The 12,997-nt window shown below is 55.4% G+C and overlaps 1 protein-coding gene across 1 annotated transcript in view; it reads left to right on the top strand.

Annotated features, from left to right (window-relative positions):
• Window positions 1-12,997, top strand: part of BCAS3 (BCAS3 microtubule associated cell migration factor) — a 703,975-nt gene that overhangs the window by 689,346 nt on the left and 1,632 nt on the right. Inside the window, exon 25 of the mRNA XM_058445347.1 lies at window positions 2,323-2,388. Coding sequence (XP_058301330.1) covers window positions 2,323-2,388 — 66 coding nt within the window. The remainder of the gene's footprint in view (window positions 1-2,322; window positions 2,389-12,997) is intronic.

Consider the following 12,997-nt stretch of genomic DNA (forward strand, 5'->3'; position numbering starts at 1 on the left):
TCTGCATATTTCACCTCCTCCACCTTCTTGCCAATATAGGGTCCCAGCATCCCCAGCATGCACCCTGTTACCTGGCCCTGGTACATGTTGGTCACCTCTCAGGAGACCGCTGCCCTCCCATCCTGCCCAGTCGTCGTCTTAGGCCAAGCTCAGATCTCACCTCCTCTGTGTTGCTTTCCCTGACCGTGAAGCCAAATGTGTGCAACTCTCTCTGTCTCTGAATTTCTGCACCACCTGCTTGCTGGATACTTGGCCCTGGGCAAAGAGTGTATGCTGCCTTTTCCATTAACTTGCTCACCAATTCCCTTCATTTTGCCATTGGAAAAGGGCCGGCCCTGGTGGTCCCTTCAGCCCCTCCCTCACCCGTACTCCCACGAATGTCTTGACCCACTACTGGTTCTTTGAACCGAGTCTGATCATCTTTGTTATCCCCAACCACCAGCCTTCCCCCTGCCCAGCAACCAGCACTGGAAGGAGAGCCAGGCTGAGCCTCAGTGAATGTTTGTTGAGTGACTGGATGGGTTTTTGTGGCCCCCGAGAGGTAAATGAAAGCCAGTCAAAGCAATGGGAATAGTTATTGATTAAAAGTCACACTTGTTAGTTTCTGGCCAGGTCTCAAATCTGATTCTGAGTAGATCATTTCCCCCACCCCACCTTCGTCACTAAGGCTACTGGAAGCCCCGCCAGGGGCAGAGCTGTAATGGCAGTTTGGGCTGAGACTCTCCTCTGCATATTTCTTAGTTGTCTAAAGTCACTTTTCAACTCTTTCACCAAGGCACAGTGATTCCTATCAACAAGGAGGAAGTGCCACTGTGACCCTTCAGAGTCCCCTCTCCAGGTGCTGCCCCAACATGAAAGCAGGAATTACCGTGGAAAGGCACAGGCTTGGACCGAGGGGCTGGGGGAGGGCTGTTGGACCCCCAGAGCACAGGCTCTCCTCTGGAAGCATTAACGTAGGTAAATGGTTAACGAAAGGGAGGATTTCTCCCTGTTCCTCCTCCTCTGCCACAGTATTGACTTTTAACCACTGACCTTTCTGTGAGGTGTGAGATTCTGAACAAAGTTGAACGCAGTCATGGATGGTTAAATTCCCACCTTTCCCTTCTGCCCCTGTTTCTGCCCCTCTGCCTTCTCAAAATATGGCCCGAGATGTGGAGGCCACCCCCTGGATGTGGTGGCTGCTGAAAGAGGGAGACACACTTGCTCACAGAAAATGAAAGTTGGCAATGACCCTCCGACCCTTTAGGAATCCAGAGTCTTGGCTCCTAGAAGCCATAGAGCACTGTACCAAGAAGGCCAAGCCAAGCCAATCCGATTGAACTTAACAGAGAAGTGAAGTTCCCTAGTAGAAGAAGGCATTTTGGAGCACCCATCCCGGAAACAGCTTTCCAGCCTTGGCCTTTTCCTTATTTCTTCCTGCCCACTCCCCCTCCCACCTCACCCCTGCCCCCAGGGACCTGCCGGCCCACTGCATAAGACATTTTTAAATTTGCTGGCAAAATCCCCCAGCACCAGGCTTCGCAGCCCTCCCGTTACCCACATATGTTTTATGGGGTGTAGCCCGCTAGCTTGCAGTTCTACCCCTCTGCACCCTTCACTGAGTTTTGGGAGAAGCGCCATCCAGTCGTGTCATGTGTTCAGGATGACTTTTCCATTCCGTGCCCGCTGTGTTCTTTTTCCTGGAATGTTCCCATCATCTCCCGGCTCCAGTTGGCCAGGGCCAGCGTGCCATCTCCACGCTGTTGTGTGTGACTGTTCGGTGCTGACCCGAGGGGTGGGTTGGAGGATTATGAGCCTGAGCTGGGTCCTTATAAGGCCTGGAGTTTCTTGGTTTCATGCGTTATCCATCCCTGACCACTGAGAGCTGAGTAGGATCCCGTGGTTAGTGCCCTTGAGCTGGTCTTTGTGACCTTTCTCTAAGCAGCCCAACCACACACTGCCATGCAGCTTTGAACTTCAGACCTGGTTTCGAAATCCATGGAAGCTGAGAGGAGGAAGAAAATCTGAGGGGTTACCCAGGATGCCGGCTTTCTCTCTACATCCTTCCCTACCCCAGCCCTGTGCAGCAGGCAGGAGTGTAGGAACTCACGCAGCTGGACTGGGGAGGAGGGAGAGAGGGAAGGATGATACCAGTTTAGGCTAGTGAGAAATCCGTAAAATCCTAGATGTCCTGTGCCTGGGAACAGACCATGAACACCCCCGCAAAGCTCTCAGTGGTCAAACCAGATTTGGGTATCGACTCACTTTGATCTCAGCTCTTCCTGCTCTCTTAAAGGTCCAGTCTGTGATCCTCTTTAAAGGAATATTTTATTTTCAATACAGACACAGCCCTTGACGTAGCAGTAAAAACCTTCCCCCCCGAGAGACACGTGGCTGTGAAGTGTTTTGGTATGTAACGTCCTATCTTTGCCTATGTGGAAGGGGTTGTCCCATTGCTTCTTTTGTCCCTCAAGAGGGTGCCCTCCTACCCCGCCGTGCCCAGGCCCAGGAGCACTCTAGGGAGGGCAGGGGTCAGCTCAGACGGGAGGTCCCTTATGGAAGGGGACTGGTTTGGGATGGAGAGTGGTTGCCATCCTTCACCCAACAAGAGTTTCTTTGAGAAGGCCACTCCCTGCCCCCCACTTTGAAGATGGAAGTCAAATTTTCGGACTCTGCTGTGCAGAGCAGGGAGGTCACTAGGCTCTAATGCATTTACCATTGACTGCCCCTCTTGTAGTGCGTCTATTAGTGAGTAATTTGATTTGTACCTATTCATTTGCAGTCCCTGCAGGAGCCTGGAGCTGGCCCCTAGTATAATTGGTGCTGTCTCTATTTTTACATCATTAGATTAGCCCCGACTCCTGGCCACTTGTTGTCTGCGCTTGTCTGTCCATTTATACAACCTAATGTAACACAAAATTCATTACTGATCACATTACTTTCAACTCTGAAGCCAGCCTTGTGATAAACATTTGGTTAACCCCTTCCTACCCACGGGAGGGCTGACAGAACAAATGCACTTCCACCCGACAGGCAAATCAATATCTTAATACACCAAAGTGGAATTGCATTTCTAGATTTGTTATTCCTCCTGGAGGAGCAAATGGAAAGGCTCGCCTGAGCCAGCTGAATTGAATAATGAATAGAGCCCCGGCACCAGCAGCCAGTCTGCGAGCACAGCACAAAGGCAGACGGGCATCAGCCAGGCCTTTTCCATCTGGACGGGCGGCAGCACCACCGCAATTAGCTGAGACCGTGATCCTTTCCCAGCCACGGCGTGTGGGCTTGAGACACAGGCTGGGACCCCAAAGAGGGCAACAGAGGCCGTGCCCCAACACCATTCCTTTGGCTAGGCTTGGCCTAGAACACTAGACCAAGAACTGGGTTATTTAACTTCAAAGCTTGTTCACTGCTGTCAGGGCTACCAGATGCCAAATGCCACCGAGAAGTTAAATCTATTACTAAACTCAGGTTTACCATTTGGAAACAAACCTAAAAAGCTCTTCCTCTTTAGAGCCAGGTCAGTGACACTGGGATTGGTTGGTTCACACCAACTCGCGTGTGTGCGCCTGTCCCCAGGGCCAGCATTCTTCAGCACACAGATGCCATGTGTGCCTGTACGTGGTTCTGGTTCTCTGGTAGGGTTGCTGTGAGCAGCATGTGGGACTCTAACACGGGAGCTGGCCAGGAGTCTTAAAGGGACCTCAACCTCAGTACAGCATTATGAATCTAGAAAATTCTCTCCTATCCCCAGCCTGGTCATCCTCTCCCCAACCCCCATTGGTCTCTGGGTAGCAGCCACAGCTGCAATAAGTCATTAACTTTCAGGACACCTTGTTTCAAAATGAAAAATACCCCCACTTATTAAGAAACTCTCATAAAGCCTGGGGCCGGGCGCAGTGCCTCACGCTTGTAATCCCAGGACTTTGAGAGGCTGAGGAGGGTGGATCACCTGAGGTCAGGAGTTTGAGACCAGCCTGGCCAACATGGTGAAACCCCATCTCTACTAAAAATACAAAAATCAGCCAGACATGGTGGCGGGCGCCTGTAATCCCAGCTACTCGGGAGGCTGAGGCAGGAGAATCAGTTTTTGTTTTTTGGCTTTTTTTTTTTTTTTTTTTGAGACAGAGTTTCACTCTTGTTGCCCAGGCTGGAGTGCAATGGCGCGACCTCAGCTCACTGCAATGTTCGCCTCCCAGGTTCAAGGGATTCTCCTGCCTCAGCCTCCCCAGTAGCTGGGATTACAATCACTCGCCACCACACCCAGCTAATTTTTTGCATTTTTAGTAGAGACGGCGTTTCACCATGTTGGTCAGGCTGGTCTCGAACTCCTGACCTCAGGTGATCCACCCGCCTTGGCCTCCCAAAGTGTTGAGATTACAGGCGTGAGGCACCGCGCCTGGCCAGGAGAATTGTTTGAACCCAGAAGGCGGAGGTTGCAGTGAGCTGAGATTGCACCACTGCACTCCAGCCTGGGTGAAAGAGCAAGACCCTGTCTCCAAAAAAAAAAAAAAAAAAAAGAAAGAAAGAAAGAAAGAAACTCTCATAAAGCCTGTACCACAATGATTAGAAAAATTGGCATAGGGGAAGGAAAATGGAACCATTACCATGAAAGTCATAAATGCCATGAATTGAAAGAAGCCATGAACAGAAGATCATCCATTGGGAAGGGAAGCCGGGAAAAGCAGCCCTCCAGGGACCATTCTGCCTGGATTTGGATATGGGGAAGTCCTGGGCAGGAGGCCGAGGGGCAGAGGCACTGAAGCCTGAAAGAGGGCACCCCCTCTCACAGAGGACTGCACCTTGGACCCTGCTGTCCCTTCAGCTGTCCAGAGCCCTTCCAGGCCAGAAGTGGCAAACAGTCCTGAGAGACATGGAGGTCCTGGAGATTCCTGGAGAGGGCCAGGCACCACTCTGGGCCTTGTCTATCAGACGGATTCCTCCACCATCTCCCATACCTCTCCTCTTTTGTGTTCAGGGAGGGGGCGGGGAGAGGGGCGCCTCCTTGCAGCAGTCCCAGGGCCCCAAGGTGAGAAGTAAGAGGTGGGGAAGGGCCTCACCCTGCCCTGGGCTGTAGGGCCAGGCCAGGTACAGGGAGGTCCTTGTCCCAAAGACTCCAGAATCATAACCCTCAAGCACTTCCTACTGTGAGGAGCTACAAAGCAAGCCGGGGTCCCCTCAGCAGGGTATTAAGACACCCCCACATCCCAGCAGTGGAAGGACACTGGTGTGTCACTGAGGTGAGCCTGGGCACAGTGCTGTCTCCTCAGGGTCGGGGAGACCCTTTCAGAAGGAGTAGGGGCACTAACTCACCACCCCCACCCCTGAACCTCCAGCGCACTGTCTCGCTCGGCCGCAAGCCCGCAGCTTTGGCCTCAGCTGTTAATCTTCTCCGGTGGGTAAATGGAACACGGGGGTCGGGGAGATCCGTGTATCCCATGCTGGGCCCAGCCCCATAAGCTCTAGAAAACAGATAAGAGCACAGGCCTTTGCCTTTGCAGAATAGGACGGACCAGTGGCAGGGAGGAACGCGCGTCTGCCTATGGAATGAGAGACTGTGATTTCTTAACCTTGATGGAAAAGGGGAAAGCCACATCTTACCAAACTCTTCCGCTGCGTCGTAGGGAATTTAATTACATTTGGACGTTTGAATGAGAAGCAGATGTGGCTCTGGCCCGCCGGCCAGCAGCTCTCAAAGGACAGCCGCTCTCCTGTGGTCTGCAGGGCTCAGTGCTATCTCGTCACGCTGGAGGGCAGCTCGGGGAGACCCCTTCCTGGGAACTAGGGTGGGTCTTCCAAGCTTCAGGGCTGGACTTCAGGACACAGGCAGGTCAAGGCCAGCTGCCAGCACCTAGTGCCAAGGACGAGTCTCCAAGCCCTGTCCGCTCTTCATAGCCGGGCAGAGCAGGCCTGTGTGCCGGTGCCTGAGACTCTTCCAGGCCCCTCATTGGCATCCACACAGAGTGGTGGCGTGGCAGCACCTGGCCGGGCATTCTCCATCCCCCACGCCCACCTGCCATGCCCCTCAGCACTGAGTCCACCCTAAATGGCATCAGCCAAGGCTCTGCCCCCCAGGTTGGCACGGAGTAGCTGGAGCTAGGAGAGACATTTCAACCCCTCTCCTGGGGGGCCCTCCGCTGCTAAAGACAGCAGAGGCAGCAAAGCGTGTTTTTTACCCAGTTTCACGTGCGTGTCCAGTGCGGGTTCTGCTTCTTAAAGCCCGCCGCATGCTTTTCTCATTAGAGCCGTACACACCCGGTGAGGTCACTAGAGCAGACCCTCCCCCTCCTGTGCCACAGATGCTGACACAGATGAGAAGTGAAGTGACTTGCCCAGGTCATTTGGCACATCTGTGACAGAACCGAGGCCACAGCGAAGTCTCGGCCTCCTAGCACAGTCCTCCTCCTCCCTGGGCCGTCCACAGGGAGTGGCAGGGCAGGGCTTCTCCCACATCTGGCCGATCCCGAGCATGGCTCCAGCCAGTCCTCAGATACATCCAAACCAGCGACATAGGAGCTGGGTCAGCACTGGTGACCGCATGTACTCTGCTGCCAGAGGAGAAAGGGGACTCCCTTCTCAGTCCCTGCTAGCCCCAGCCCCCCCGTCCTCCCAAGCGCTCACTGCTGGTAGGCAAAGAGGACCCCTGGTCTGTGGGCATGGCAGCGAGCTCTGAAGACTGAGGGAGGAACCTGGTGGGGAGGGGAGCCCCACACTGCAGGGTGAAGCCTGGCGGGCGGGTGGTGGGGAAGAGGGAAAGCGCAGGGAAGCCAGGCAGCCTGGGAGGTGGGTATGCTCAGTGCGGTGGGAAGCAGGGCTGCCTTTAACTGCTGCACTTTTCACCTCCTAAAAAGTGCCCTGGGGGCTGAGGCTGGCTCCATCCCAGAGTGTGGTCTCTGACAAGGCTGTCAGGGGTTTAGAGCCAATCTCAGCCAACTCCATCTCTGTCTCACAGAGCAGGCCCCCGCCCCCTCAACCACGCTCTGGAAGAGACAGCAGTTGTTTTCAGGCACAGGACTGGTGTAAGACAAGCAGCCCGGAGCCATGTCTGCCTGGGCCACCACCTCTCCAGGTGCCAGCGCCAGCACCAGCACCAGGAGGCTGCCAACCCTGCTCAGCCCCACACAATTTGCTCAAGTCTTCCCTCCACTTAGTCTCTCTCTCTCTCTCTCCAAGCCCCATTTTGCATAGCTGGTCCTGTTTGCAGGACATAAGGGCCCTGTGTGCAGGCCCCTTGCTGACCAAGTTGATCGCTTGGGGCAGACCCCATATGGTTCATTTGCTGAACTTAGAGCAGTCACGTGACCCGCTGGTCACCTCTTCACATGTCCCATCAAGGGAGAATGCAGAAAATGCCTGACCTTCTAATGAGATGACCTCCCCCACTACGTACCTCACTCCCCGTTCAGGAACCCCCAGGCAGAAGGTACTGAAGCTGTTGGTTGCAAACCTTCTCAAAGCCAGGCACTGGGCAAGCGCGGGCAGCTCTGCTGGCTGCTGTATGCTGCGAAGCCATCCGCTCCCCTGGGCCACCCGGAGCCCAGCCCCAGCAAGGGTCTTAACCACAGTCTCTGCTGATGTGGGAGAGCTGAGAGGTGGATGCAGGAGGGAAAAATCGATGCATGTCAACAGGGTTGGAAATTTATTTTCCATCTTGGAAGAGGGTATTTGCAAAGAGGCGAGGAGGGAAATGAAAAGCTGTAAACACACATCTGCCATCTTCCTCCCTGGGCCATCTCTTGATTAAAAAGAAAGAATCCTTCCCAAGCTCCAGTGGAAGCCAAGCTGGTGAGGGCCTGGATGGCAGAGACACCTGCTGGGGAGGGAGGCTGGAGAGGGACCCTGTAGTCCTGTGGATCATCACAATGACTAATCCGATTGCAGCAATAATAGTAACTCACATTTGCTGACTGGAAGCGTTAAGCACTTTGTGATGCACTCTACATGCATTATTTAATTTCATTCTTAGAACCAGGCCATGACACAGACATTGTTAACCTCATGTTCGGGAACCTGAGGCACAAAGATTCGAGTAACTTTCCCAAAGTCTCCCAGGCAGCAAGTGGCCGGGGGCTGTGCTGTTAACCACTTCCCTAAACGCCTCCACCAACCTGGGCAGACACTGCCCCTCTGCCTTCTGGGGTTCTCTGAGGCTGGGGGATGGACTGGCCAGGGGAAACATCCTCATCCTCCTGCTCATTGCTGGAAGCAGGCAGAGCTGTGGGTGCAGGGTCAGACTGGACCGTAAGATCTCATCCTCCTCCCACCAGTCAGCGTGGGTGGAGAAATGCAGCCAGGGCCCAGTCACAGTGGTCTGCCAGTCCCTTCAGTGGGCAGCATCAATGCTCATGTACAGAGCCATGGATGCTGCTCCTTTTGTGGTGACAGAAGTGCCAGAGCTGCCCAAAGGCTGAACCAGGGGACCCAGGCAGCCTCTTCCTAAACACACACAGAGCACTGTCCTCCCTGGCCCCTCTCAGGTCCCTGAGACTAGGGCTCAATGCCCCCCCTTCTGAAGCCAGAGGAGCTTTTCTCAGGGCCTTTGATTGGCCAGACGTCCAGCTTGGAAGAGACCCAGAGAACACCAAGCCCAAAGCAGGACTTCCTCACTGTTTTCTGTTTTTTGTTTTTGTTTTTTTGAGATGCCAGGCTGGAATGTAGTGGCATAATCATAGCCCACTGCAGCCTGAGCACCTGGGCTCAAGGGATCTTCCTGCCTCAGCCTCCTGAGTAGCTGGGACTACAGACACGTGCTACCACGCCTGGCTAATCTTTTAATTTTTGGACACGGTTTTGCTGTATTGCCCAAGATGGTCTTGAACTCTTGGCTTCAAGTGATCCCCTTGCCTTGGCTTCCCAAAGTGTGGGATTACAGGTGTGAGCCACTGCACCTGGCTCGACTTCACCTCCGACCTGCTGCTGGGGCTCCTGGTTTGGCCTCTCCAGCTTTCCCTGCGTCTCACACAGGCCCTGTGCCCTCCACATTTCACCCCTCCCGGGGAGTCTGCTGCCCATCAACTCACAGCCTGGCAAAGGGGCCACAACACTGCACTGTGGGTGGAGGGGCATGGGCCCATGCTGCACGGCCCAGCTCAGGAGTAGGGCGAGGTGTGGGCAGCCATGCCCTTGCCTCCTCACAGACAGAGAGCGACCCCACCCCACCCCATCTCCCTGGGTACACGCTCCCAAGTGACCAGGGTTGCTTCTCTCTAAAAAGGCCAGCCCCCTCTGACACCTCTGAGTTTGGATGGGCTTCATATGGAGTGGGACAGCATGAGCATCCACCTTGCTTTTTTTTTTTTTTCACCCTGAGAACAGTAGTGCCAAGGATCAAGCTGTCTCATCCTTCACTTGTTTCATGAGAGCGGAGGCACCTTTCCTTCAGTTGCTACTCATTCATCACCCCCCTACCCCTGGGGGCTGTCCATCCTGGCCCAAGGCATAGAGGGGCAGCTGCGGGTAACAGGCCCATTACCAATATGAGCCAACAGGGAATGGCTCTCCAGCATGGGCATGGGGGCCGGTCTTAGTGATGCCGGAGTTGCCAGCACCCTGTGGCCCGCACCAGCACCCATTCTTTCTTGGGGGGTGGGGTTGGGAGGTGAAGAACCAGGGCAAGTGGTTGCTTCCTCTTCCTTGGTTTTGCTCTCTGCAATGTGGGTATATAGCTCCCACCACCCAGGGGACCACATCCCTGGAGAATGATGCAAGGTCACAATGAGGTGACTGGGTCTAGCCACTTGCCTGGAAGCCGCTCCTCCTCTCCTGCCCTACTTTGGGGCCTGGAGAACAAGCTCTTTTAAAGCTTTTCCCACTGACCAGAATCTCCACACCTCTAAGGGGGGAGGCGGCTGGGGACACTTCCCTCAGTTCCTGCCACAGAGCCCCCAGCACTCTCTTCCGCGCCCTGGCAGGTTCCTGATGGACTTCCCCCACAGGTCCACCTCAACCACAGGACAGCTGCCCAGACCTGGGGGTCTTGGGAGTTGGGGAGGAGGGCAGCAGCCAGGAGTTGGGCCACTGAGTCAGAAGGTCCAAGGGCATCCCTGAAAACTGCAGTCTGTTTCCCTGTCCTCTTCTGGCAACCCACCCGCATGGGGTCCCATCTGGCACTGCATGGGCCGTAGGTCCCTACCCCTCCCACTTCCTAAAACTGTTCTTCATGTTGAACCTGTGACTCCTCTCCCCCTCCCCCACTCTGAACGAGGTCTTGGCCCCCTCTGTCACAGCAGATCCATCTCTGGGACCCCCAAGACAGATTGGTCCCCAGCCCCTACACATGCATGTCACTGTCCTCCTTGACTGCAAGCTCCCCCTCCTCACGGTGTGCCCCTGCGCCTCCTGACACCTCTCCACCTGCTTGCAGAGATCAGTGTACTTCTCAATCGTTGTCCATATCTTTTCCAAAAAGATTCCTCAATGCTTTTCTTTTCAAAAGGGAAAAAAAAAGGAAAAAAAAAACAATGCCAACAGCCCAGCGTCCGTGAGCAACCCAACAGTAACAAAGCATGCGTTCGGGATGGAGGAAGGTAAGGCCACACATTTCCATTTGCCGCTTGCTCCCAGGGCTGGGCGGCCGGGATGACTTGGAGGGGGGAATCTGAGCAGCCCTCCTCCCCTCCACTTCCCCCACACACCCCTGCCTGCAGGGGGAGGAACAGAAGGGGTCTGACAGGAGGCGTGGAGAAAAGCGCCCACAAAGCTGCCCCGGGGCCAGCAGGCCCCCGTTTCTTTCACTGTTAATCTGTGTTGAAGAATGGGCCCCTACCTCCCCTTACCACATCATTCATTCATTCATTCATTCATGCTAGAAATGTTTAGGGCACCCAAGATTTTCCAGGCCACTAGGGATACAGAGATAAGGCACCGAACCCCCTGGGTCTCCCCTAGATGAGACACGTGGGAGGATGAGGGGGCCTGGGCTAGGAGTCAGCACAGCGCAGGGTAGGGTCTGGCGGGCTCTGCTCGGGGACAGGACGGGCTCACAGAGGAGTGGACACTTGTGCTAAGCTTTGGAAGATGAGTAGGTGTTCTGGGGCCCAGGGAGCCAGTGAAGGGCTTTTCAGAGCAAGTTACATGAGCACAGGCCCAGACGCCTAGAACCACCTGGATGGGTCCAAACACCACACAGCTTCATCACTTTTGTGTCTCAGACATAATAACGGGTACCACTAGTGAGGGGTTGGCGGCAGGTCATGGAAGGCCATTTCATAGTGCTGGGGAGTTCAGACCTTGCCCTGGGAACTGTTAGGAGTGGCTGAAGGCTTTTACGCAGAGGAAAAGCAAGATGAGGGCTGTGCTGTAGACAGCCCACTCTGGCTTTGGCATAGGGTGGGTGACCTGGAGTCAGGAGACCGAGGCAAACAGTGCAGGCTTAGCCAGGGCAGAGGCAGAGGAGGGAGAAGTTCAGCAGAGTCTTGGTTATCTTACCCTGGGATGCGGGGGCGACGGAGGACGCTGCCCCCATCCATCTTACCCGGGCCTAACTGGCAAAGGGAAAATGCGAGCAAGGCGCTCAGGTTGTCCCTGGCCCCCAAGAACGGGACGTTCGTCTTGTAAGCCCCTGGGCGGCTTTCCCTGCACTGTGGTGTGGTGGGCTGGAGTGCGTCCATGAAGACTCATTGGTGGGACCACCGAGGCTGCTGGGGTATTTGCTGGGGGCCTATGCCAAGGGACGGTGGGGGTGCCATGCCTGGGCCCGGGCTCCCGTTTCCTGGCTTCCTTGGCAGTGTGGATGTGGAGGCATTTTGCATCAAGGCCGTTAAAGCTGCCCCTGAGCTGTAAAAAGGGGCCAGCCTTCCCCATCCTGGTGGCCCTGCCTGCTCCTTCCTCAGGGGCCTTCTTCCTTAGGTCTGGCGGCCCGATCCTAAGGAAGCCCCTGCTCTTCTTGCTCCTGCCGGTGCGCTTCTCCCGCCCGCCTGGCCCTGCTGTCAGCGCCCCCTAGTGCCGGGCCGGCCGCGCATGAGGGCCGTGGGACAGAACGCCCACAACTCCTCCGCTTGCTTGTGGGGAAAGAAGGCAACAGAGGGGTCTCTTGGAGTCTGGAGCTTCCGTGTAGAATCCCCAGGGTCTACCCTTGGCTTTACCACCCTCTCCATCTCACGGCACAATGGCCTGTCCCCCCAGATTAGGGTGATACTGAAGGAGGAGCAGGAAAAAAAGATCCTACCTGCCTTGTTTTCTATCCGTATCCAGATAGCTCTTGACTTTCCCAGGCAGCCAATGTCCCTTGGAGGTCAGGGACCATAGTCAGGCCCTCGGTCCCTGTCCACAGTCCCATCCCCCTACTTTCCCCAATTCGCCAAGAGGCCCTGGTGTCCCAGTGAACTGTCCCACCGAGACCCGGGCGACAGGCTCGGCTGATGGATCCCCAGGGCCCCTCCCCTCCCCTCCCCAGGTCCAGGTGCCCGCCTCCTCCCCACGCCACTCTGTGGCTGCTGCAGGCCTGCAGGGAGTGGGGGTCAGTGGCTCGTTCCTGGCTGGCTGGTGTTGGCCAGCCCAGGAATGAAGGCCATGACCCCTTCATTCCCTAACCAGAGCCAGCTGTACTGCACGTGTGGTGGCAGGGGGCCTGGGAGCGGTTGCAGGGTGAAGACCAAGGTCTCAAGCCAGAACAGACGAGTGCAACGTTTTTGCACATCTTGCTGTTTCAAGTGACTGCTTTGAGGTCCTGCACTCCTGGGTGGACAGGCCAGACTCCCTCAGTCACAGGCAGGCATCCCTTGGAGAAGGAAAGGTTGCAGGTCTACATATCTTGGCTTGGGGCAGACTCCAGAGACTGCCCAGTGTGTGTGTGACCATATGTCAAAGCCCCCTGGAGAGACTGAAAGGGAATCAGAGCTGACCACCTTCAAAAAGCCAAGAAGTAATTGGTTCTTCCTTGCACTCAGCAAGCAGGGAATTCCGTTCCCAACCCACCTACCCCAGGACCTGACTTGGGTCAAGAGATGGTAGGACAATTGAGGGGCCCATAGCTGAATGAGATGGATCAAGCCGCCATATCTGAGATGGCAACATGGAT

This window comes from Hylobates moloch, unplaced genomic scaffold, assembly GCF_009828535.3.
Source record: "Hylobates moloch isolate HMO894 unplaced genomic scaffold, HMol_V3 SCAFFOLD_10, whole genome shotgun sequence".
Taxonomy (NCBI): domain Eukaryota; kingdom Metazoa; phylum Chordata; class Mammalia; order Primates; family Hylobatidae; genus Hylobates; species Hylobates moloch.